General features: G+C 39.8%; 1 protein-coding gene across 1 annotated transcript in view; it reads left to right on the top strand.

The window, feature by feature from the left end:
• The window catches only part of GRID1 (glutamate ionotropic receptor delta type subunit 1), a 541,426-nt gene that overhangs the window by 213,400 nt on the left and 300,543 nt on the right, over positions 1-27,483 (top strand). Inside the window, exon 3 of the mRNA XM_005236732.3 lies at positions 8,056-8,340. Coding sequence (XP_005236789.2) covers positions 8,056-8,340 — 285 coding nt within the window. The remainder of the gene's footprint in view (positions 1-8,055; positions 8,341-27,483) is intronic.

Consider the following 27,483-nt stretch of genomic DNA (forward strand, 5'->3'; position numbering starts at 1 on the left):
TTTGGATCATGAAGTGCTTTGAGCTGGGCAGCTGAGAATTTTACCTAAGTTGGAGACAGAAGTGGGACTTTACCCATACAACTGATGACTAACTTTTCTAAAAGAAAAAAATAAAGAGTTTATAAACTGACTTGCCAGTCTTATTTCAGTTGCTAAGAAAAAAACACTAGAGAATCCCTTACCATGTGTTTTCTAAGGAGGGAAAAAAAAAAGAGCTATACTGAAGGACAGAGAAAGAATTCAGAAACAGGCTAAATGGTGATTATTCAGTTTTTTCAATATATTATCTAGTATAATGGTTTTGGTTAATAGTTATCAGAAAACTAAGTATCAAAAAACTCCATGGAGGGCTCACAATGACAATTCAACTGCTGGCAAATACTATGTCTCCTCTATAGCTGCACTAAAATGAAATATTTGAGCCTGCCTCAGGTCAGGAATGAGCTTCTCTAATTTTCATGGAGTTAGTGGCAGCCTGCGCCTTGCCAGCTGTGTCTTGTCCATACATAGATGCTAATGAACCTGCTACAGGATCATTTTAGCTTTGGTGCTATAAGTCTGTGATTTTAGGACTGTGGCCCCAGGTTTTATTGCTGTTGCCAATCACTCGTTAAAGACTTTACATCATACATATTTACACATGGGTAAGTATCAGCATCTCTCCAGAGATACTCTGTTATATGGGGGGTGTGTGTGTCAGATTTTGAAGCTCTGCCTGAGCTTGCAAGCTGACAGGAGAAGATTTACTTGCCTTCTTGGAGCTGGAGAGAGCCCTGAACTGATTTATTGTGAATTCTTCCCAATGTGGGTTTCATGGCTTTGGAAAAAGGACACATAAAGGGAGCTTGGTTTCATGTGAGACTAGAACATGGGCCTTTTGAGGAGGTCAACATTACAGTTTGCTTTGCGTTGGGTATATGGTTCCTTTTGTTTTAAGTTTATATCATGTTTCTGTGATATCCAGCAAGAATGTTATTTATTTGACAAACTTCAGGCATTTTCTGTCCTCTTTGGTTCTCAGACTATCTATTTTTATTTACTGCAAGAGAGTCTGCAGTATTTGTCAGTGGTTGCATTTGTATGTTGGATGCCGGGCTAGTCACAGGTGCTCTCCAAGGTCCTTCTTGCAATGAATTATTATCCATGGGAATACTTTCATGATTTGAAATTCTTGTCTCTGGTGGAAGACTTGGCATTGCGTTTGGGCTCTGAATGCCGGCAAGCAGGGGAACACAATTGCCATCAGGAGGTATGGTGGGGCTGTGTCAGACTTTCCTGTGGCTTCCAGAATTATCGCATCAAGGACTGTGGGATTTAAGAAAGCCTGGATCCTGGTCCCAGGTAGAGAAGAAAAGCTGTTTAAATGAAAGGGAGGAAATATTTAGTGTTCTCAAATGTTACATGTGAAAAATGTACACATCCAAATTGGGGTAGTTAGGGTTTTGGTTGGTTTGACTTTTGCATTAAACCACAGTGGACTAACTGTGAATTTTCTTTCTTGTTTTAAGATGCATTTTGTTTTGATTGAACATATGTCTAATGTAGTAAGAAATATTAATCTTCACTACATACAAACTGGTACAGCAATAAAAGTGCTACATAAAAGAATTTTGCTGTCTATATCTGTTATCTTTTCTCTCTATTAACAGTTACTCTGACAAGTAACTATAGTTTGTGTAGGGTTTTTGTAATAAAAATTACAAATTCTTAGTAGTTTGAAGAAACATAGTGTAAACACATAACATAAAGGTAATTAAAAACCTAAAGAAATGTAACAGAAATAATTTATTGCTGACTACCCAAAGGAAGGACAACTGCGTAGCATGATACTAGGTGTCAATATGCCAGTTCATTATGAATTCTCTTTCTCAATTAATAAAAGAAACTGATGAAGAGTAAACAAACAACATAAAATATAAAGTAAGGAAAACCTACTTTTCTTCAGGAAAACCTCTTAGTGAAGCATCAGGTCAAATGAATGTTTAGATGACTAATGTTGATGTTGTCTTTAATTCACCAATAGTAGGAGTGAATCTATAGATCGGTATTTTGAATAGAAGCATTTTCAGTGATATCGTTTATCCTGTAATTTTGTCTGCCTGAGGGACTGATTTTGCACAAAATCATTTAAGTATTAAAGGACTTTTGAGGCCTAAAGAAAAAGACTACTAGTTATCTGCATTTTAGTTATCTATTTTTCTGTTGACTGAAATACTTGTAGGTTCGTGCCCTGACTTCTGTAAAGTTTCTCGTGTGCTACAGCAGAAATGTTTGGGTTTTGTTTAGGTATGTGTGAAAGCGCTCACTTATCTGGCTTGTGTTATTTTTGGTTTTAGCTGAAGGGATTGTATTGCCGTCCTCTTAATTTTGAAATATTGCTTGGTGGGCTGCAGTCTTTTTCCTTGTATTGTTGTCTTTTCTATGTCACCTCAGTGCTCCAGACAAACCTCCCAGAAGGACTTTTTCCATTCAGTTTAAGAATACCTCTATGGATGCATTTCCTGCAGACCTTACATCTCTATTAAGGATACAACATACCAGTTTTCTGAAATGATATATTTTTATTTCCTAACTTTTTGCTATTCTAGTGTTTAACCCAAAACTTATGTTATGTGTATGTTATAAATAAAATTGGCTAATGAACCAAATTGCTGATTAAATTTTGTACACATGAATAATACAATAGTTAGTTCCTTGTGTATTCATTTGTATATAGCACGGGATATTCTGCATGTGCTTGCTAGGCCAGCTTGTAGATTTGCTAACTATGCACTTTCAGCAGAATAACTTGCAGGCCTTGATAATCTCATGGAATGTTAGGATTTAGGTTTCCAAAATAGTTTGGGTTTTTTTATTACCTTCTCCAGAATTTGTGTTCTCTGGAATTTGATGTTTTAATGATAAAATGATTATTTTCCTCCCTACTGGTGTTCAAAGATAAACAATGTGAAAAATCAGTTTCTGCCAGATTGACTGAGGCAATAGTACTAAGGCAGGCATGAAGTCCCTCATCTCATCTCAGCAGGATGGTAGCTGTGAAACCTAGTTACAAATACTTAAGTGCCAACTTCGTTAATCATTTCATTCCAGAGAACTACACTAGAAATATTAGGTATGTGCAGTGTGGCTGGATTTCCATTCTTTTGCCAGATCTGAAGTTCTCTTCCTTTGAAGATCTTTCCAAGCGAAAAGGCAGCAACCTCTCAATTTTTGAACCGTGATATTTTTTTTTTTTAATCAAGTTATTTGCTATTAGGAAGATTCTCCATTTGCAGTGCAGTAAAATGCTCCTAAAGGTTAATCAAACTAAAAAAGAAAAAAATAATCAAGTAAATTCAAACAATTCAGAGAGGATTTATCAAATATGATCAGATGCTGTCCAGAGTGGGTAGGACCAGCTATAGAGCTACACAGAAGTGAGAGACAGAAAGGCATTGAAGTTTGAAGAGGCAGTGTGAATGCCAGTAGGTGGATGTATTGTTAGATCCGAAATTACAGTGGCAGCTGGTCTATTGATAATTGTGGAAACAAAGGAACAAGTTTCTACCCTTTTCTGAAAAACAGGAAACCACTGAAAGGGAGACTGAAAGATGGTCATATTGTCACATTGCCAGAAGCAAGATAACAGTTTGTCTTGGAGTATTTTGATTCCCTGCAGTTTGGAGAGGGATTTAATTAGAGAGATCTGAGCTAAAGCTTTTAATGCAAGTATCCCTATGAAGATGGTGCCAAATCAGGACTTTGCCATCTGCACCTGTCTTCACAAATAGGATGGCAGTACATGAGGCAATGGTAGGAAAGCAAGACCTTAAAAGTGACTGTAGCAAAGCAGAATTCTTGCATCGTTTCACAGGCTGTGAGGAGTCTCGTGGGCCATGATTAAAAAGGTCACATGGATAAGGTGCATTCTGAAAAATGATAGCTGCACTTCCATGAACTGTTGTCTAATGGGATATGACTGGAGTTAGAGACGGGGGTCACAGAATGAGAGAAAAGTTTGGTATGTATCGGTATGATGTAAGAACCGTTAGACAAATGGATGTTAGAAGAAGCCCCAAATATATTAACCTTTGTTACTTCTGTCAACATCATGACAGAGATGACACAGAGAAGCTAAATGGAGAAAAACAGGGCTATAGATGGAGAAGAGAGCAGACAGTGTGTTGTGAAACTCTGTAATGGAAATAACAGTTCCAGATATGAAATGTCAAGCAGATGTGGAAAGGGGAGATTCTGAAGACAGATTTCAAAAGAATAGGTTGAGAGAGAGATTTCACTGAAACGACTAAAAACTGGATTAAGCAATAATTTGGGAAACTTCAATGAAATCCAAGTGTAAGTATGAGAGATGGTCTGTTGATGGTGGCTAACACCGATTAACAACTACCATGTCATAATTTAGTCTGCTCAAATAGATGAATGAAGATGAAGCCTGATGGTGATGAAGGCATTTCAGTACAGTAAACTAGTAACTATTGCTATTCACGTAGCAGTGAAATCTGGAGTCAGGATTGCTGGAACGTTGTCTCTCTTTATCTGTGGAACAAATACTTTAAAAGCATTATTTCTTAAAACTTATCTACGTAAATACATCTACAGGATAAATAAATATGAACACATCTTCGTTATAACAATATGAAATTGTTATAGCTACCACTATAGCAGTTAAAGATCGCTAAACACCTAAGGTGTTCTGATTCCCCTTTCCCTTATGTTAGTATGTTGACATGAATTGAGGCAACTTCACATTTCTGTATTTCAGCTTTAAGGAAATCAAGATGGTAGTAATAGAATTCATGTGCAAAAATTGCAGGTTCTTTTGAGTGCTTATGAAGCTGCAGCTGGCATACAGAATTAGTGATTTACTCAGTCTCGTCGTCAGGGGTGCTTGACTGTTGCTGAAAATCTGTAGCTAGTATGAAGTAAAACAGAAGATGACACATCTTTTCTCATGCCAAAGTTTTGTATGCAAAAAAGTACAGGCATGTGGGAGGAAATCCTAAAAGAATTGTCACCAGAGTTTTCTTCTGGTATTGTATAATCCTTGAACGTTCTTTTGCTATGGGATTTCAAGATGTCTTAAGAGTTAATGAGGTTTTTAATGAATAGGAGTTTGCTAAGTAGTTGTTTCCTATTCTGTTACTAATGTAGAAAGCAGTACTTCTTTATGTGCTAAAAGCTTATTCTCACCTTTCAGTGTAGTAAGAGTGGAGAGGTTGAACTTCCTGGAATCTATTGTATTTTTATATAGTGAAAGTCTTCTACTAGAAATATGACATGTTCTGTTTCACATCCTGTAATTTGACTAAAGAAAGCAATTCAGAAAATACGAAACCTTTTTCCCTTAGTCATTCCAGTTTTTCATTGCCTGCTATACTATTTCGAAACCAAGAGCCAAGAGGAGGTAACAGTTACTGTGCAGCATATGCTTTCAGGCAGAACATAATCAATTGACAAAATATCAGAATGTAGAAACATATTGACTAATTCTTCATTTTAACCAGTTGACACAAACTACAAAACACTGGGAAAATGCCTTGACCAAAACAGTCTTTGCTGAGATATTTCAGCTGTGTTCAGTGGGCTGTGCTGGGAGATCAGGGGGCCCATTTGCTGCAGCCTGTTGTATCTCTGGTCTTTTTGCTGCTAGTAAGTGAGCAGCTTTTGATTAGTGTCAACTGCTGAATGAAGTCATCTCTTGTTATACAACTGGTGATCAGCTCTATATTCCACAAATAAGTGACTCTCTGAATGCAGCCTCCTGAGAGAAAGGGCTTTGTTTTTTTGCTCCTTCTGTCTGCTTTGCAAGTAAATTGTTCCTTCCACAGACCCGTGTGGCTTGCTTCTCTCACCTCTGGTGACAGCAAAGCTTGCTGGTTGGTGATCTCTGCAGGGGTTTATAGCTCAGCTCGGCTGTTCTCTCCCTCTGTTCCCACTTCTCTGTTCCCTCCCCTACTGTGACTAAATAAATTACCTGTATGACATGTTCAGTTTTCTCTGGCTAGAAGCCTGGGAAATCAAATCTGTTCCCAAACTTGGGTCTCCCATTTGGCAAATGTAATGCCTCCCTGCTGTTAAATCAGGTCAGCTCTCAGGAAAAACAAAGAACAATTTCATGTAACTATAATCAACACAGAGTAAATTTAGATAATGCAGCTGACGTGTATTGTAAAGACCATCAAGGAAATAATTTCAAAAGCACTTCATCTTTCTCTGTTGCATTAGGATACATGTTGAATGTTCTGTGCATAGAGAAGATCAAACATTTTCTTTCTGTTATCCCATATCAAAGTGTGATCTATTTATTTTCTGTCTGGTCTAAGACGATATTTGGTGAAACAGTTTGTTGGTTGCGTTAAAAACAGTTTTATGTGTTTAATTACTGTGGCTTTGTGTAATTAATATTGGCAATTAACTGCTAATTACTATTAATTATTCATACACTGTCCAGTCCCTTTGACGTTTTGGCCTCTGAAAGTGGAGGTATACTTAAAAGTGTTTAGAGGAGGAAAACCAAATCCTTTTAATATGTTATGCTCATTTTTCTACCTTTTCTCTCGGTTGGTTCCACCGGAGATCAGAGGTGGGTCAGCGGCAGGGTGGCAGCACGTCTTTCCTGCGTTAGCAGAGCTGACACATGCCCTGGCAGCCCTGCGGCATGTGCCACGTGCCGGCCGCCAGCTCTCCCATGTGCCGTGGCCATCACCTTGCGCAGGGAAGCACAGCGTGGGCAGCCTCCCCTCCATGCTGGGAGCTGAACATCCTGCTCAGCTACCCTGTGTGTCCCAGAGGGGCTCTGGATTATACCCCGGAGGCTCTTTCATTTATCGGCTGTTAGCAAGGTCATGTAGTCTGCAGCAGGGCTGTGGAGCATCCCAGTCACCTCCTGTCCAGCTTGGCTCTGGTGGTGGGCCTCTGTCCCAGGGAAGCAGATTAGCTTGTTTCCTTTGGGCAGGCTGGGCTTGTGCAGGTGCTTGCTCAGGGACTGAAACGGCAACTGCAGCCCTGAGCTCCCCCCAGCCCTCTTCAAAGGAGAAGAGGAGTGGGAAGCGCCGAGTGCCCCTGGGGGACCCTTAGGGCAGCACTAAGCCATGAGTCCTCCCTGTGCCCAGCTCCCAGGGACTTGTGGCTTTTCTGCCACTTATTCAAGAGGGTTAGTAACATCAAACGTCAGTAGCTGCCTTAGTCTTGCCACCACTGACTAAATAGCTGCTGGGCTATAGCTGGGGGGCCTAGACTGAAACATTTTCCAACTCCAGCTGCATGTCGGGTGGCCCTACCGGGCAGAGTCCTGGGGAGAGCGAGCCGGGCGGGATGCTGCAGCTGACCCCAGCAGCACAGCAAGGCTGGGAAGGGCTGCCCAGGGCTGCCCAGCCAGCACCGCCTGGGTCTCACTCGCCTAACGCTTCATCCTCAAAAGCAGATGGGCTCAAATGTGTATGCAGTGTTTTTAAATGGTATGTGCTTTTCCAGACCTTTTTAAAGACGGCTACAGTGTTATTAATAATTTAGTTGTTCATGAGTTGCCTTTGTTCTAACGAGCGCCTTTGTTGTTTCTTCATAGCTCTGAGACACACTGTGAATGTTTTTCCATCAATTTAAAAATCCTTCAAAATTCTGTTGTATAAGAGAAATCTTTGAAACTGAAATTGCTCTTTATTGTCTGAAGTCTTCGTCCAATGTGCACAACAAAGATTAAGAGGTGAAAGCAGTGAACTGGCTTTTAAAAGACAGTTCAGTTCCTGCTTCCACCAGGAATGACCTGAAGCAAGGGCTGTAAGCTCCATCCATATCAGCTCCTGTCTGAAGAAATGACAGCAGTAATGCTATCTGTCCTCGACTTGTTCTTATCAGTACAGATTGCAGATACTGTCTCCTGCCATAGAGGTGCAGGACCTAACTCTGAAAGGCTCTGGCTGATACTGTAATATAAATCATTTCCACTCTCTGTTAATGGCAAGGGTAAAGCCTGTCCCGTTTCCTTCTTAGCATCTAGGTTTGTCAAAGGAATTGCTGAGCTTGTTCTAACCCTGCTTTATTTCTTGTCTTCTCCAGCCTGTGACCTGATGACCCTGGGGATCTTAGCCTTAGTGACATCCACTGGTTGTGCCTCAGCCAACGCCCTGCAGTCCCTGACGGATGCCATGCACATCCCACACCTTTTTGTACAACGCAACACGGGAGGCTCCCCACGCACAGCATGCCACCTGAACCCCAGCCTGGAGGAGGAGGAGTACACGCTGGCTGCCCGGCCACCCGTCCGCCTCAATGATGTTATGCTGAAACTGGTCACTGAGCTGCGGTGGCAGAAATTCATAGTGTTTTATGACAGTGATTATGGTAAGTGGAGAATTTTAGATGGTATTAAATTGATTTCTTTTTAACTGGGATGTGGGGAGGGAAAGGCAAAGGGAGGGGTGGGTTAGAACTTGCTGGGTTCTTCACTGACAAAAGGGAAAATGTTTCAAGTGGACACAGGTCTTTGGTTTGAAGGAAAGGTTGCTGTGAAAACTAGTTCACAGACAAGCAGCAAAGTTGCTTAGCAACATCTACAAGGACAGCTGAAGTTTGAATCATCTCACACTTTTTCAGTAAAATATTAATGAAGTGTTGATGTTGATTGGCATGGGTCACATAGCTGTGCAAGTAAGTTCAGTGTGGCCTCTACCCATTCCCAGAAAAGACTTTCTATCAAAGCTGAGTACTGTTCTCTTTAAAAATTAATTTTCACAATAACTATTACCATTTCTTTTTTCACATGCTTCCTCACACTCTTCTCCATTTGGACTGAATTCCACACTGATATCCTTCCTGGCATTAAACTAAAGTGTAGAGTTAGCATTTCCACTGTATCTGATGCATTTCCTTCAGCAAAATTTTTACTTTGGGCTGAAACTTGAGGAAAAGGAGTCTCTGCCCAAGAAAATTTAGTACCTTATGTTGGGTGTAAAGAATCAAAGAAAAAATAGATCTCTCATTGGGCCAAGCTCTCAGTGAAAGGGAATTGTGTACATAATCCCCCCACCCAACTGATATGAACACTGTTCCATATGTTTAACTCATGGTATTTTCAGCGCAGTCATCTTAGGATATAGGATCTGTAATGGATATAGGGTCTGTAATGGATAAAATAAATTTTCTGTGGTATGTTTTAAAACCTGCAAACACTTCTGGTTTAAAATGCAATGCATAATCTTTTGGTGTGGTGACTGACTTCGAACAGAATACAAAGAAAGGAAATTAAGGTTAAATTGCAGTTGGAAAAATACATCTTGTGTGTCTGTGCATACAGTTTAGATTTTATATGCAGTCTTCCACAACTACAAAACAGACCTTTATTTGTATTCTTCCTATGTAATCATAGATTTTTTCAGTGGTGAATCAGAGAGAAATAACATCTTTGGTTTTGAAGTTGGGCTACTCCTGGTTTAAAAAAAATGAAACAAAAAGGCTATACGAAGGGTCCTGAGATGGAACGAGTTCTGAAAGTCTTAGGCGCAGCTTTCTGTTCTCAGTTGTTAGAGATGTCAATTGCTGTGTCACTTGAACAGCAAGACTGAAGATAATGAGGCTGATTTTAAGTGGGAAATCAACCGAGGCTGTAATGTCCTTCTAATCATATAGAATTATTTTAAGCATAAGACGACTGCCATGATACTTGTAGAGTTAGTCTGTAGACTCAAAAATCTAGCAACCCAGCAAATAAACTGCCATGTAATTACTGTCCTATGTAACACTTGAGCAGTGAGTGTTTTGAAAGCAAGCACCACAAGGTGATCTTTTAGTAGCCTTCTGATAGTGATGAGAAAGTTGCTATGTAATGTAGGATTGGGTTTAAGAAGGTAAAATTATTCTAATGGTTATTTCCAAGAATGGGAAAGGAATAGGGCTGGGGTCAGTCCCTCACACGCTGCCTCTGCTGCTCCTTCCTCCTCAGGGGGAGGATCCTCACACTCTGCCCTGCCCCAGCGTGGTGTCCCTCCCACGGCAGACAGTCCTGCATGAACTTCTCCAATATGGGTCCTTTCCACAGGCTGCAGTTCTTCACACAGTGCTCCAGTGTGAAGTCCCCCATGGGGTTATAGGTCCTGTCAGGAGCTACTCCAGCCCGGGCTCCTCTCCCCACGGGGCCACGGGCCCTGCCAGGAGCTGCTCCAGGGTGGGCTGCCCATGGGGTCACAGCCTCCTGCGGGCACCCACCTGCTCTGGTGTGGGACCCTCCCCGGGCTGCAGGTGGGGATCTGCTCCACCATTAACCTCCCCAGGCTGCAGGGGAATCTCTGCTCCGGCAGCTGGAGCATCTCCTGCCTCCTCCTGCATTAACCTTGGTGTCTGCAGGGCTCTTGCTCTCACGTATTCTCACTCCGCCCTGCTGCTGAAATTTGATTCAGGGGATTTTTCCCCCTTAAATGTGCTATCCCAGAAGTACTGCTGCTGCTGGGCTTGGCCTTGGCCAGTGGCTTGTCCATCTCGGAGCCGGCTGGCATTGGCTTCATCGGATATCAGAGAAGCTTCTAGTAGCTTCTCACAAGAAGCCACCCCTATAGCCTTCCTGGCTACCAAAACCCTATCATGCAAACCTAATACAGTAGCAAACCTGGTTACTGAGCTATGGTATCGCTTCTTCCAGTAGTACATCTGTGTTTCTTTGCCTTTTCTGCAAAGGGTTAACATCTCAGTATCAAATCCTGAAACCCTACACATACTCTATAAATTCAGTGTGATCAAATTTACCTTTTCTCTTTACCACAGACTGACCTTCAGGCTGTACCAGTAAGACAGACAGTAAAAGAGGATGGAAAATTTGCCACCAGATATTTTGCTTCTTCCAGTTGGATACTGTGTTGCATACTGCAGCTGCCCATGCGCTTCTCCTCTTCCTCTCAGACACGACAACCATCTTGCACTAATTCCACTAAAAGTATTTTTTCATAAAATTTTGGTGGGAGGAGTTCCCATAGAAAAGCCAATTGAACCCTGCTGTCTCTGGGCAGGCATTGGTGAATAGGGGTAGATAACCTAGTCCCCAGGATGCTGCACTGAGCTCAAGGACAGCAGGCTGGGTGCCAGGGTGTGCCCACTGCCCTCCCTGCTGAGCTGCAGGAGAGCTGTGCTTGTGCATCTCCAGTAGCACCTCCTCGCTCAACGTGCAGGAGTTGCCTGCTGGCCACGAGCAGGGAGGTCACTTGAAGAACACGTGTTTATGATTATGGAGAGTTTCCAACACTGGGCTCTCGAGGTTTACTGTAATAAATGGTCCTTCCCTACCTGCTCTCTGGAAGTTATACTATTCCCTTGAGTAATGTTTTAATTTGTCCATCTGCTGATCTCTAAAACCCAGCCAATCCCTTGGTGTCCTCCTTGTGGAAACTGTCAGGCTTTCAGAAGACAAAATAACATCGCACAGTTAAAAGAAGCCCCATGTTTATAGTAATGCTGTGCTATACTGGAGCTGAAAATTATTTACCTTGTGGATTACTTGTTCTTTATCAGCTATACATTTTGGATTATAATTTCTGCAGGGGTTAAATTAAGGACAAGGAGCAGACTTGGCAATTAGAAATACAGAGTAGTCACTGACCAGCCTAACAAACTCCTCATTATTGTTGTGCTTATGATAAAATATGTCTTGTTTTACACTAAAGCTACAGACAGAAATCTGTATGCACAGCTTCAGTGAAAAGATATGGTCCTTTCTTCTAGTACAATGCCTTAAATTCTGTAACAAGAAATGGAGACATTTCACAGGAAAGATGTGGAAGTTCTAAAGAAAAAGATAGCTAAATGGAAATGGTAGAAGCACGGTACAAACTGTGATATTCCACCTAATGTGAAACCAGCTTTTAGATTTTGTCACTTGTGGTGAAGAAACGGATAATAGCAAGAAATGAGTAATAAGTTGGTTCAGGAGAAGTGGCCTTTCAAAAGACCTCAGGCTTGACAGCTGCAGCATTCAAACTCTTCTCAATGATAAGATGTTCTACTGAGCAGTACCAGTGGGGGAAAGGTCAGCTGATGCATATCCATACAGTTCTTCTGTATTTGTGTAAGAAAATGTAAAGGGTTGATATAGACACTGTGTTTTCGTGACTTAGCCCTTGTTTTTCCACTTCTCTCATTTATGGTTTGTGCATAATTTCAGGAGATGCACAGGAAATCTACTCCCCCTTGATCACAATGGGAGCTTTCTGCTGATGAGACTGCTGCCTGATATGAAAATGATGGCTAGGCACTAGAGCAATGCCAGTCAGTCGCAGCCAAGACAAACATCCTGTCTTGCTGATGCGTTGTAGAGCTGTTGGAGCTCAAGGCCAGAAAGAGAGACAGTCGAAGCCCTGTCTCTGCTATTCTTTGCCATGTCATCTTGAGAAGTCTTTCTAGCCCCTGTATGCTTCCCTTTCCCATCTGTGCAATGGAAAGAAAAACCTTCCTCCCAGTGCGATTAAACTGGTGTTTGAAATTTCCTTACAAATTCTTCAGGCAACAGAATTGTGGCACATTCAGGAATAAGTCAATTCCAGTAAGAGCTCAAGGAACCAGGGTCATGTTAAATGCATTAATTTACCTTAAATGTCTTTATGAAAATGCATGCTAAATGATGGTATTTTACATTAATTTTCTGGGGAAAAAAATGAATTGTCCCTAAGTTTGTCAATGGCTGTCAGACGGTGCTCTGTGGAACTAGGTCTACCCACCTGTTAAAAAAACCTGCAACAGAAAATCAGATCTGTTGTGTCATCCTAAAAAGCTTCAGCTGCCCTCATGTGTTTTGAATTGCTTTTTTCCTCTTTACAGGAGCATCTTGTGTGCCTCCACATACATTACGTCAGTGCTTAAAGGCCTGCTGGGAAGCTTAATGTTTTATTTTGCTGACCTCCTGGATGCAGAAGCATCAGTAATCAAATTTTCTGACATAAAAATTGGTAGTGTGGCAAGTTTCATAAAGAATCTTACCAAGCTCTGAAATGACTATAGGTTAAAAGCAGGGGGTGCTGTCCATGGTAAGATGAGGTTCCGTAATAAACAGATGAAACTGTGCTTCTAGGGCAAGCAAATGAACAGATGTATAGTTCGAAGAAGGATTTGAGAAGGATTTTGGAAGCTGGATATGAAAATGATATGTTACGTTTCTGAAGAGAAATGTGAATAGCAGCGATGTTTTTACTAGATTAATCTTACTGTTGAAAAACACATTGTTTCTGTAGTTACATCAAGTCTCTGCTTTCCTACAGATGTGAGCATATACCCACATTACAAAATGTAAGACAAAACAGGCAGGTTTTTTATGATTCTGTTTTCTCAATTAAAAAGGTATTAGACCTGTGAAAGGGAGCTGTAGTAATTTATTCTTAATCTTTGGTGTCAATAAGTGAGTGTTGTCTGGTTAAGAAAACTGTTGTACAAAAGTTTTACAGAAGAAACTCGTGAAGAGTTTTGGTCCTTTCAAATCAAACTATGGAGTTTTGTTCCTACAGGGGAAAAACCCCCACACTTTATTGACTTATTAATTATTTTAAATTTTAACTTTTTCTAGATTAGAGATAACTTCTGTTTCATTGTGATCATTGACACCACATTAATTTGAATGCTTCCTGATTAATTTTGCCGTGTAGAAAGAACTTGGTTTTCAATGTGATGAGTTTCATGGGAAGTTTTGTTTCCTAGAGCAATTATATGGCAGTTTTGTTTCCGAGTCCTACCTGTTGAGGGCCTCAACCTTGACTAGAAGTTATAGGACCTATGCTGTCAATAGTTTTACAACTAGCTATTGATCCTGGAATGGTGCCTTCCTTTCTGCAGGCCACTACTCTTGCAGTTATTTACTTGGCAAAGGAATATAGTAATGAAAATGGAGAAATGCGTTTTTTTTACACAATCCATATGTGACACTGCACATCGTTCATGATGTGAAGCATTGGCCATCACAATAAAAGCCAAGCAGAACATTTACAGACAAGCTACTTTTATCCTACTTTACATTAAGATTTTTTAAGTGTTATTCTTGTCAGTATAACAGAAGTTAACTTCTGCTTTCTGCATCATTATTTCAGCTGTTAACCACTTATGCATCACTATGGCTGCCATATCTCCCTACAGGCTTTTCCAGTGAGCATGCCTTGTTTAATGTCAATACACGGAATCTGGTGTTTGAGAAGTGTTGAACCAACTGCATGTGTGTTGGTAGGTGCCTGTTCAGGAAATGTGACACCACCAGAAGGTGTTAGACTTCTGCATGTGCTGTGTGGTTGAGTTTGCATATGTCATTAAAAATACCTGGATTTTTCAGTTGGTTGGAGCACACCAGCTAGAACTGTGGCAGAGAAACTTGAATTTGGATTGCTGTGTTTAAACGGTAAAATGTATAGTATTTAAGCAGCCAGCCACAGAGCAACATACCTTCTTTATGGTTAGAAATCTGCAACAGCAATAGCTTAGGGAGGGAATGGTTAGACATCTCTCTTTGGTACTGCTGTATAAAATGATACAGGGAGGAATAGCCTGGGCCTTAAGTACCTTTTCATCCAACAAGGAACAGAATGATCTGAGCATTTATTATACGCAAATTCTGTACCACCTAGTTATTTATGCATAACCAGGGATACTGGATGTCTAGACTCCAGACAAATGAAAAAAATCTTTACTTTCTACCTGGAAAAAATGAACGTTTTCCTTTGGAAAGAGTGTGTCTTGTAATGTAATATATAATCATCGTTGGTGTTGCAGAGGATGCCAGGAAAGAAAGAATTCAGCCAAGTTCTTTAAGTCCCGTGGAGTGTTTGTGATGCCATGGGGCAGAGGAAAAAAAAAATAATAAAAAGACCTGTTGACTTTTACATTGAATTTGATCTGGAAAGTATTGAAGAAATGGCATTGTGTGCTCCCATATTTATCCTTGAATCACTTTTCTGACTGTAGCAGCACTTAAAGTAATTGGCCTACTTAATTTAAGCATGGATTTTTGTCATTTTTTATAGTATTTTTTTTTTATTTAGTAATGCATCACAGTGTATAACACTAAATGCAATTAAAGAAAGTCAATTTAACTTCAAATTATTACTTATAAATTAATTTTAGTACTTTGATTTTTAAGGTATGTGAGTAAGCATGCTAACAGCAGAAGTAAGACTTCCCCCCTCTAAGCACTCTGTAATTCCTAGCAGGGTATGGGAGCTGGGGACAGAGGTTGTTTCCCATAAAAGCTATTCACTAAATACTTTCAGGGTAATGCCTAATATGATATAGGAATAATCTTAAAGTTGTGGTAAAACATTTATTCTGAATGAATGCTGTCATAGCCTACCTGGAATTTTGGTGGTAGTAGAAACCAGTCAGAAGACTTTGGAAAAGAGTTTGGGAAGTTTCAGGTAACTTGTCTTGCTTGTAAAGTCAAGGCAAACTAAGGAGACATTTTGACACTTCAAATAGTTTGAAAAATGTTTTGCAAAGACAGGGTGCAAGTTCTTTTGAAAAATTTAAAATGCTGTGGAGTGACACTTTCAAAACAGGCGGCTTGCTCTCTTTATTCAAAATAATTATTTTTAAAATCAGTTTGTATTTGAAAACACTTCAGAAATATATCTGCGGGCACACTCATGAAAAAATTAAGTGGAAGTCTTTATTGGAAGCTGTTTTCCACTAGTATTTCAGTTCAGTCATCTGGTCAAAAGTTATTATTAATCTAGTCCAGAAAGCACTTATTGTGCATGCTTTACTGTCTCTTTTTCAACTCACTGTAACATTTTAGTGAACAGCCGCCAGGCTCAACTTTGCAGAAAGTAGTGGCTATTGGTGACTGTTTTTTCCCCTTTATGTTCCGAAACAGAGAAATGTTTCATAATACAGCACACACTGTCTAAAGAAAGTGCAAAGTTCAGCAGCCTGGAACTGGAGGGTGCAAATGAATTCATTTTGAACAGAGAGGTCTTTGAGAATTGTAGATGTCATCTGCAGAAGGTCCTAAGTTCTTGGAATTTCTTTCCCTGACTGATGGTAATTTGAATCTCTGGACTTCTCAAGCCATGGCATAAGGTTAAAGTGTTCTTTCGGGCATGTGAAAATGACAAGGAGAAATGTAAGGATGATTTGGTCTACAGGGAACCTGAGGAACTAATTCCAGAAAGGGGAGTCTCTTTAGTTCACATTTGTTTGAGAGTGAATGTTTATGTATCCATTTAGAAATTGTTTGATAACTGTATATCTGGAAATTGAAGAGAAGGGTACAAGTCTGTTCTGGAGAACGTATGTAGGGCTTCGGGCAGTAATGCTATCGTTCTGAGAAAATATATTCAGTATCCCAATATGCATTAAACGCTGCTCAATAAATTCCGGGTCACTGTTGTCTTTCATGGAAAGCAGTAGAGGAGAGGAAGAGAATTCACATATATTATTTTTTATATATATATATACACACATACATATATTTATGTACGAAATTCAAGGGAAGTGGTAAAGGTGTGTATATTTACATACAGATATGTGCATATGCTTGTGTGTAAATTTATACATGAGTTCATATTTGGAATCAAGGAAACACATTCTCTGCTCCCTTTCTGCCTTTGCCTGGTCCCTCCTAGTAATCTTTCTGATGCCACTCTGGGCAAGATTTCTTTGGCTTTCTTCCTGGATGGAAACAGTTTCTTTTTTGTTTTACCCAATTAAGAGTTGGCGTGGCTTCCCACCACTGCTTTGTGTCTTCCTTATTGGGACAGAAAACCCATTCCTTCTCCTTCTCACACTTCTTGTATTTAGATACTGTGTTTTGTTTATTTTTCTTATGGCTAAGCTTTTTTATGAGTTTGCTGGCTTTCTTCAGCACCCTTTCCATAGGCTGGGGCTAGTGCTTTTGCCAGGACTATTCCTTTTCTTTGATGATAAATAGTGAATGAATGTACTCTGCAGGATTTTTTTTTTTTTTACCTCTGCTTGTAAAGTATGATGACTGTGTATGTTAGAGAGAACATTTTTAGTCATTATCTTCGTAGAAAGGATTAATCTTGAGGACCACAATAAATGTAAAACTCCTGAAATCTTTTTAGAGGAGAAGTATGGTGAGGAATGCAATTTTTATAGAATCCTGAGGGTCAAAAGGTTTTCGTACATATTGTGTGGCTATTAAAAAATATGTGCTATTACCACTCCTGCACAGTATTCATATGTTTGTGATCTATGCATGTATTTGTAAAGTGGTAGGCTACTGAATTTTTGTATAGTGTAGCAAAAATACTAGACAAAACCAGCCTTTTGTTCAACATCAAGGAACTGGAAAGATCTGATCTGTGCCATCCAAGACTTCATTTAAATGTAAAGTTCACTAATTTTTTTTCTCTCTTTTTTGTTCCCCCTGAAAAGACAAGTTAAAACTGTAAATAATCTGTACTGTGGTGATTTTTGGAATATGAAGTAAGTATCATTCATACTGTGAATTAAAACAAATGCAAAGGCTATTTTCCTAGCCCTCATGGAAATGCAAGATTAAGTTTTATTTTGTAACAGCAATCAGGAAAGCAACATGCTTCTCCTTAGCTGAAAAAAAGGGGTGATGATCAAGAAGGGGAAGCAAAGCTTGATTGATTTTTTTCAGGTGAAGGTGAATCCAAACAAAGTTATGTAGGAGGTTATTAAATTAGGAAATTATAGAAAATGAAGAAATGGGAATTCTTGTCAGTGAAGCACTCTTGGGATTCGTAGTATAGAAGTTTCCATCTCAGTGCTGCCTCTCTTCAGGAAGTAGTCGATGTGAAACTGTGGAGAATCCCTCAACTATGAAGATCTCAAAGCACTTGGAGTTGTCTGGGCTCAGAGCAGAACCCCAAACTGTACACTTGGTCAATACTAAAATCATCTCTGTTATACTCTACCTTGATGACTTTACATTAAAGTACCCATTTAGTGAGGTGAGGTTCTTTTCATCATAGCATCTGAGTAATTTCCAGTTTAATGCATCATTCTGCAAGATAAGGTAGCTGTGTTTGTTCCATTGTATAAAAATGGCAGAGATATAGGGAGTGTTGGGCTGCTAAGATATTTGTGTGACTATAAACCTAGGCATCTTACTTTGATTTCAGTAAGGTTCTGAAATGTTTTTAATGTCTAGCTGGTCCCAGCCAGAGGTGTGCAAAGGTGTCAGACTTTTGCTGTTCCTTGAACTGTGCTGTGCAGGCCTTTTGTGCCTGCTGCATTTATTTTCTGGTGTATTTAATGTTTTGATCTGTTGCTTGGGGAGTTATTTTAAGAGTTACTTAAGTCATTTTAGAAGGAAAAGCATCATTACACTGTAAAGAATTAAATAAAAAGCAGAGGAAAAGAAGGCATCACAGTTTGGATTATTCAGTCAGAGCCCATTAGGAATGTAATCTGGATGTCTGAGTTCCATTGGAGAGTCATTTAATATTCATCATGATATTATAGCATTTGTTTAAATGGAAATAATACATTATTTTGTGTACAAATTGAGTAAATAGGATTAGTCTTATTACTGAGGAACACTGAGTTCTACAGAGATCGTTTTTAATACTGGGTATTTTGTTTTCATATCTCTCGCTTTAGTAGTCAAGATCCTAATAGGCTGTTTCTAAGAAAAACATAAGGGACAATTGTGGAGGACTTCAAGAAGGAGAGGAAAATTGCGTGGAGACATTCCTTGCAATAATGTAACTGATGATTCCCTTGATGGGAGAGCTCTGAATGGAAACATGGCTACCGTAATGCTATTCGGAGGCAATAGTTCAGTTCATCAATTTGGAATGCTTTACAGGGTCAGGAACTATTCATGGTCCCCATTTCATAGACTCAGAATCACTTGGGTTGGAAAAGACCTTTAAGATCATCAAGTCCACCACTAAACCATGTCCCTAAGCACCACATCTACACGTCTTTTAAATACCTCTAGGGATGGTGGCCCAACCACCTCCCTGAGCAGCTTGTTCCAGTGCTTGACCGCGCTTTTGGTGAAGACATTTTTTCTAATACCCAACCTAAACCTTCCCTGACACAACTTGAGGTCATTTCCTCTTGTCCTGTTGCTTGTTACCTGGGAGAAGAGACAGACACCCCCTGCAGAGCCCCCCGCCCCCCAGCACATCGACACCCCCAGCTGGTGCCACCCGCACACTGGCTGGGGCAGCGCTCGGTCCCTCGCCCCGATGGTCCATGGCGACATGAACCATGGCCGGCCCCAGTGCTGAGCCCTGGGGACACCCCGTGTGCCCCCCGCCAGCGGGGTGTGACTCCATCCCCCACCGCTCCTGGGGCTCGGCCGCCAGCCGGCTTTTAGCCCAGCGCAGAGCACACCCGTCCCAGCCATGGGCAGCCGGTTTCTCCAGGAGATGCTGTGGGAGACGGTCTCAAAGGCTTTACTGAGGCACAGGCAGGCAACACCCACTGCCTTTCCCTCATGCACTGGGCCAGTCGCTTTATCACAGAAGGAGATGAGGTTAGTCAAGCAGGACCTGTCTTTCATGAATCCATGCTAACTGGGACTGATCCCCTGGTTTGCTTCTACACGCTGCCTAATGGCATTCAAGATGATCTGCTCTATAACCTTCCCTGGCACTTTCCCAGCAGTTTTTCTCATTCTATCAGTAAGAATAAAACCTTTGGTTGGATAAATCTTTACCTGTCACATAGCAGACATGGAAAGGAACTCAGGATGGTAATTCAGCTCTGGTATATATTATGGCTGGCTTGAAGTTAATTTCCAACGTGATTGTGATTTCCTCTGGTCTGCCTTCAGCCACCGTTTGCTTTCATCATCACCAAGATATCTTCCTGGCAAAGCACCTATGCAGAGTGAGGAAAATAGAGAAACTCTCCCATGGAAAAATGGTTGTTATGTTTGTACCAAAAGACCAATAAATATTCAGTCCCTGAAATAAGAAATGCCTTCCTTGCATAACAGACCATAACCCAGAGATCTCATTTAATCCTAATGCAACTCCTCGGTGATTTTTAAAGTCATTTTGCTTTGGCCCACTTATATTTGACATTGTCATTAACAGGAATTAAGATACATCTTGTCTTCTAAAAGCCATATTGTAACCTTAAGGGAACTTTGTTAAAGAAGGAATAATCCATTAACTAGAACCGACACTACTCTGTAATCACCTTCATCCTTCAAATTACAGAATCTTTACAGGAAGGAATTGTCTTACGTTTAATTTTTGTAGTGGGAATATGAATCCCCCCTGCTGTGGAAGAATAATTAAAGGTCAAATTCTGGCATTGTATTCATAACTTAGAGTAGCCTGAGCACCAACATCTCACTAGATATCCTACCAGATACTTGTGGTGTAATAGTAATACTGTTGGCTGAAGGAACAGCAGCGTGCTTTAATTTTGGGTAAAGATCTTCCATGTTGCTCTGCATTAAGGATGCTGTGAAATGGCCTCAAGTTGTGCCAGGGGAGGTTTAGACTGGATATTATGAGAAGTGTCTTTACTGAAAGATTTGTCAAATATTGGAAAGGCTGCCCAGAGAAGTGGTTGAGCCACCATCCCAGGAGGTATTTAAAAGACACGTAGATATGTCACTTGGGGACATCGTTTATTGGTGGACTTGGCAGTGCTGGGTTAATGACTGGGTGCTCTCATCTTAAAGGTCTCTCCAAACTAAAATGATTCTATGATTACCTTGTATGGTAGTATTTATGAGCTCATCAAATTTTATTAAAAAAATAGGAATTGGATTGCAGATATTTGACTCCAAATGACAGTTCTGGTGCCCAAAGTGCACTCTTCCTTCAGTAAGTAATATTTGATGATATACTTTATTTCTGCTTTACAGAGTAGTATCTGTGGGAGTCTTTGTCGTGGTTTATATCTTTTATTTTTTCCCATCTTGTGCAGCCACATAAGTCTGGACAAGCTGTAATTAAGTAAAACAATATATTATGGTATTAAAACAGGAATAGCAAAGGCAGCATTGCAGTGGGAAGGGTGGGAGGCAAAGAGAGGGAGACTTTAAATGTTGGCTTATGGGACATTTAGTGGGGTTGTCTGAGTACTGAGAACTTTTAAGTTTTCTTTCAAATCCTGCTTACACTCTTAGAAAGGAACAAAATTCCAAATAATGGTAGCAGAAGGGGTTGGAACCCCAGAGACAAGTGATTTTGGCAAGTATAGCCACAGTCTTGGTAACCATGGACTAGCTGCGGGGAGAGACATTACGTTGGTGTGATGGCAGTAATGTCACTATGGGTTGGAACTGTTTCTTTTGGTGGAATCTCAGACCATCCTCTTCTTGTTTGGACTGCTATAGTTTAGCCAGTTCATTTTGGATCTGGTTCAGTAACTTCTGCTGTGCAACAGTAGCAGAAAATTAGCAGTAATAGAAATCTTGGATGTGTTTTGGTTGTGTCAGAGAACAGTAAGACATTTAGGACTTCTTCAGAGAGTTGCATCAGAAAATCATTTGATGGTTTATAACATGATGTGGTTGAAAAATTTGTTAGACTTGAGTACAAGAGAGAAAACACAGGGTTAGGAGTGAGATTTGTCTGCTTCCCTTTATGGGTTTAGTTTCTGTAGTGAAGGTGATAAAGGGCTTAATTTCACTCAGTGACTTCATTGCAGTATATTTAAAAAAAAAGTGTGAAAATTAATTAAAAGCTTCATTTTTGGGGAGAGGAAGAGAAGGAAATTTGTTTTGTTTTGTAGACTGAGAATTATTTGCTTGCTGAAGTTAAAGAATCCAGATTGGGTTGGTTTAAATAATAAAGATAAAAACTTTATTACCTTCTTTTTTTCTCTAATGATGGTGAAAGAACGGATGAACTAGTGTAACTTTAAACGAGTGAATAATCTCCTTGAGATCCAGATATGAATGAATAATCACAAGAAGGGAACTGGAGAACGTATAGCCTATCTAAAATACTCAGAATGGCTCCTGGGTTAGAATAGCGCCACAGAAAGCTTTGCCTGATGTGAGGAAACACCTACATGAGACACTCTTAAGCAACAGAGCTCGGTACTATCCATGCCAGGAGGCCCATGAAACAGTATCAGCTCCTATCCTGCAAATGCATGCGTGTGCCAAGCGCTCTTATCTTTAAACTGAAGAGAGGGACTGTAAAGGCTAAATATAACTTCAAACTGTTAGCAGAATGGGCTGTCTACCTGTATGCAAAGACTGAATTTTTTGGTTTGTGTTGAATTTTACTGGGTTCCTGGAAAAAAAAATGGCATCTGCGATTACACTCTGTGAGATCATCTGCCAGTCTGCTTGGTTTCTGAATAATGTTGATCTTGTTGACCAATTTCAAATCAGTCTAATGTACTAGAGGTCTCAAGCCTTTTCTATACATTCTGGAAAAAATATGTGGTCAATACAAGAGATTCCTACCGTGCAAAAGGTTGCACTGTGAAGTCAATTGTGAACTATTAGACAGCAAGGAATCAACCCAGCAGCAGCAGATGCTTGCTTAGGTTTGACATTGGGAAATCCCAAAAGAAAAGGGTCTTTCAGAAGACGCAAGGGTACTAAAAGCTTTAATCACACATTGTTAAACATGAAATAATCTAAATATTGGACACAAAGTCACAGGGTTTAGGACTACCATTGCTCAGGAAACAGTTTGTTTCTAATGTTCCAGTGTTTAATCCCTTTTGTGTGTTAATTTACCTGTGTTTCAACTTTCTCAATTAACCTTCTGTGTTTCGTCTTCCTCAGCTGATGTCAGGAAGACTTATTGTTACTGTTATATTGTATAATGGATTAGGATGGAGTAAACCATCTCTAAAAGAGTTACAAAACTCTCAGTCTACAGTCATTGCTGTGCTGTCATAGGATCTGCCAAAAAATAATTTAACTTAGTCATGGTTAATGCAAGGTCTACCTTTCCCTTCACCTTCTTTAAATTTTCCTGAAGGTGGCCTTTTCCTTTGCTTGGGACTTCATGAAATTTGTTCTTCTGTGCACTGTGGCCATTTATCACTTTATAGTAAATCCAGACAAATTTGAGACCCTTCTGATGCAGAAGGGCTGGAAGTGCCACCTGAGGGAAAGGAAAATCCTTACAAAACTAATAATCCTCTGGGGCAGGGAGAGTATTTGAGAAGCTCTGACCTGTTGCAGGATAGGAGTGCATTTTCATTGCAGGTTTTTAATACTAATATAGGAAGACAGATTACCCTTGCTGTCTAGAAAAAAAGTTAGATCTTTGTTTCTTAATAATGATGAAAGCTTAAATGTTAGAACATCAGGAGTACTATCTGGGGATTCTGAATAATTGTATAGAAAACAAAAAGCCTAGTCAAGTTTCCTCGTTTGTGGTCACTGCTGTTTTTCAAGTATTGCTCCAGCATTACCTATATGGACTTTTTTTTAATCACAGATTTATTAGAAAATTAGGAGGTAAGAGTACCTATGCTTTTTGTGTGTAAATGTGAGTAATTTTGGAGATGTTTAGATCAATGTGTTCCTGAATGTTGCTGTTTATTTCACCCACCTAAATGGGGGGAAAAAAAAGAATCCCTTGGTTGAATTGCTACTATGAGGAATTGATATTGATTTGATTATTCTCTTTAGGAAAACTTGCTAACAAAAACCAGCAGCTAAATATAATTTTTTTTTTTCTTAATAATGATTTAAAGACTGGAAATTGGCAAGCAGAAGGAGACCTGTGGGGATATATACAAATAGCTTTGTTTTCCCATATGTCTTGGGTGGGATGATGGCTGCTTTTTATTTAGGTAATTCTTTATGTGCTAAAGAGATGCTTTGTTAGGGGAAAATATCGCCTTTTTTTCTTCATTTCATTTTAAGGAAAAAGGAAAGACTGTGATGATAATGATCTGAAAAAAAGGATTTTAAACATTTAGTGTTTATTGCTGTTAATTACTGTGGTAATTGTATAGAAATTGCAATGTGTGATGTTAATTCCTAGTTTGTTTATTTGAAACACGTAAATGCATCCACAAGCAAATTTTTTATTAGAAAACCTTGTGTAGGATGTAGTTGTGTTGTCAGACACCAGAATCTCCCTATAGCCTGTCTTATTGTGATGTGTCTTTTACTGAACTTGACCTATTGATATGAAATGTCACATGTTTAAAACAAAACAAAACCAAAATAGGTCTTAAAGACCACAGAAGCTGGCAAGATGCATCATCTCTATGCTTTGAACTTTAATTCCCAAGGAGAAGTTTTTGGAGGTCCACTGGCAGGGAGATGACCAAGTTTCATTGGCTTTTGATGTCATCTAAGTGCTTGGTTCAGTGGCTATTTTTCCTTTTGAAAATATTTTTACTCAAATACTTTTTACAAAGTGGCAAAACTTAATTTTACTGGAATTTAAGAGAATCTTCCATATATTGGTTTAACGTCTCAGGAGACTGCAGAGCCTCATGGAGGAGGATTTATATATACTTCTACCAACCACATTTGCATATCCATGTCTTCATCAATTATCTTAATCCTGACCCCAGTCAGTCAATCAGACTTTAATACACCTTGTTCTTATCACATAGAGTAGTTTGCACTTGCCCTTCATCAGTCAGGTTTATGTGCGTGGCTCGTAACCTTCCAGCTATCACATGGAGTGCAGCAGCCTTAAATCTAAGTCCAAATGGTGTTCACATCCTTCTTGCTGTGACTTTTCCACAGCTTTTCTGCCACTCTCAAATGTAGAAAACGTTCAGGTTCTCAGGTAGTGTGTGTATGTGTAGTCTCAGATTTGTTTGCTTTTTTAAAGTGATAAATGTTTGTCACAAAGAAAGTTTAATGGCTATGGTGAGGATTGAGCTGAAGTTCAGCCCCTAATGTTTCTTATTAGAATAGTTGTAACAGAAGGCAGCCTAGAATCTAGCTGTTCATACATTTCAAAGAAACTTCTCGTGAATTCTTACTTGTAGAGAAAAGGTGGTATGGCCCTACTTTATCAACAGTTTTGAAAAGAAACTGGTTATTACTTCATAATCAGGGTTGTATTTGTTTGCCTTCCTGGTGAAGAAGGCTTGCTCTCCTCTCTTTGACCCGAAGTGGTTAATAAGGCAAGGGATTATCGAACTAATGGTTGTTTTTTTCCAAAATACAGGCTTCAGGAGGGGCCTCGCTGTACTCACAGGCAGTTTTGTTCTCCTTATTTTAAGGGTGAGGAAATTAGATCAGTATTTGTTAAGTCTGAAGTGGCTTCTGTGTTCGTTTGTGGTTCATCTGACAGCCGTGCACTTTGCAGTTAGTGTGTCTATTTGAGGTAGAGTCTTTGTGTGTCTACTTGCTTCACATACCAATGGGGAAATGGAGCCGCCCCTATTAGAAGTAATTGGTAAGAAGCTGTAACTGCTGTCACACTATGCAGTGAGGCTTAGATCTCGCTTTAGTTGCTGAGGCTGCATGTCAGAGCCTTCAAAATGATCTGCCTTTCTCCCTTAGTGATCACACGTTGCTTCAGAGGCTTCGCTGGAATGGAAATCTTGCGGGCTGAGTTACGGTTCTGTCCTCCTCCCGCTTTTCCTCCCGACATGAAGAGCTGTGGAGTCATTTGGGTAACATTAATCAGGGGGCTAATCGGGAGCTGGTTGTCTTCCTTTCCCTGCAGTCCTTGCAATTAGGGACATGCCTCTCTGGTAGCGGCTGCTTGTGCTGTGAACAGCAGCTAACAAAGCAGAGCCGGCTTTTTGAGAAAGTGCTGTTTATTTTGCATGTCTGTCCTTACGGCTAACCACCTGTTGCTGGGATGAATTGGTAGTGTTTGAGGATCAGTAAGGGAGAGGAGAAAAATGGGATAAACCCATATGCATACAACACCCATGAACATATGCACTTAGACTATTTCAAAGGGTGCAGTTTTGTGTTTCTATTGACATCCTCATGCTGCATGTAAGTGCACATACATATACAAAGCAATATACATACAAATGTGTATGCATCTGTGTAACCAAAAAGCAAAGGCAGGCCGTGCTTACATTGATGAATGTCAGTTACTTGGAGCCTGTAACTAGAAATTCAGCTTCAAATACAAAGGTAGAAATAGAAAGAATAGAAAAGACTTGTAGGCATAGGAATTTTGGTTTGGTGTCATTTAGACACATTTAAAACAGTGAATCTTCTGCGAAACAAATGCTTTTTTTTTTTTTTTTTTTTTTTTTTTTTGGCAAATCACACTTAGCTTTACAGGTTCCCAAATAAGTCAGTGGTACAAAGTTGGAGGGGGGGGGACGACTAATGCATAGCATTCAGGCTTTGTAGGAACATGCCTTCATTGAAACTGTATAACTTCTTGTGCTAGTTCCTTTACGTGCCCACAGGACAAATGTTAGCTATGCCATCTTTGCAAGTATCCATGGAAAAAAAAACAACACGGAAACCCATGGACATGAGTAGCGCCTGTTTTTTGTTAGTGTTATAAGGCTTTTCAATTACAGCTTTGTTTCCTTGTAGCCTGGGTAACTTTCTTTACCATTCTGCTATCCAGATTAAATTTGTTTTGTTTGTTCTGTCCTAGAGAGCATATTATTTTGGCAAGGTCAGGGTATGTAGGTAATGTGCTGTTGATTCACAGACAAACAAACAAAACAAAAAAAAAAGAGTTTGTGTTAAGTACTGCGAGCTGACTGCCTGCTAGGATTTCTTCTGTTGTCACTTTTTCCTCTCTGGTATATAAAATGGAAAATCTATGATTTCCATCATACATCATTGTGTATGCGAAACACTTGGCTATTGGGGGCTTCCCAAGGTAACAGAGTCCTGGTAATACTGTCTTCACCATACAGTGGATGTATGAAGTTTCTTCCTGACTTCTCTTAATTCACTCAACAAATCATTATTAACTCATGCTATAAATTGGGTAGCACAAGAAGACCATGTTAGCATTCATGCTTAGGCTTTGCTGAAAGCTTCTGAGAACTCAATCTGATAGATGTGGTATTTTAAGTTAGCTCCATGCTTATTATAATTAAAGTCAGACAAGCTGATAAATATTGGAAATGGTTGGCTGTAAATACTGATGATAGTCAAGGTAAAATATGTTGTAACCTACATGATACTGAATAAAAATCAACTGAAGGACTTGTCTCAAAGTAAAATTCAACTTCTTTTTAGAGATTAACATATGTCCTATTCTAAATTGCAAGATAAAAATTAAATGTGGTGTTAAGATATTTGAAAGTTGTGAGGTAGTAGAATATTTTAGTGTGTATTTAATCACACTTTGAAGGACTTCTACCTGAACATCTGCATGTTAGAACGAGTGCGCAGGAGACTATGAATAGGTATTTCCTTGCTGTGCTGGTTATTTCCTTGCTATGCTGCTCTTCCCTTATAAACAGTTTTGTTTACTGTTGAAAAGTTTAAAAAAAAATGTTAATGAAGCCTTCCACAATATTCTTTCTGTAATGTGTAGTGTTTGATAACACTGTTAAGGCAGTTGACAAAAGGTGTACAGGCCAGCAGAGACGTAAATGTAATACAGCAGAATGAAGATGGCTAAGCCTGTTTCAACTCCCTGAGACATTTTGATAATTGAGAACTTGTTTCTGCTACCCAAT

The sequence above is a fragment of the Falco peregrinus genome, chromosome 1, assembly GCF_023634155.1.
Source record: "Falco peregrinus isolate bFalPer1 chromosome 1, bFalPer1.pri, whole genome shotgun sequence".
NCBI lineage: Eukaryota > Metazoa > Chordata > Aves > Falconiformes > Falconidae > Falco > Falco peregrinus.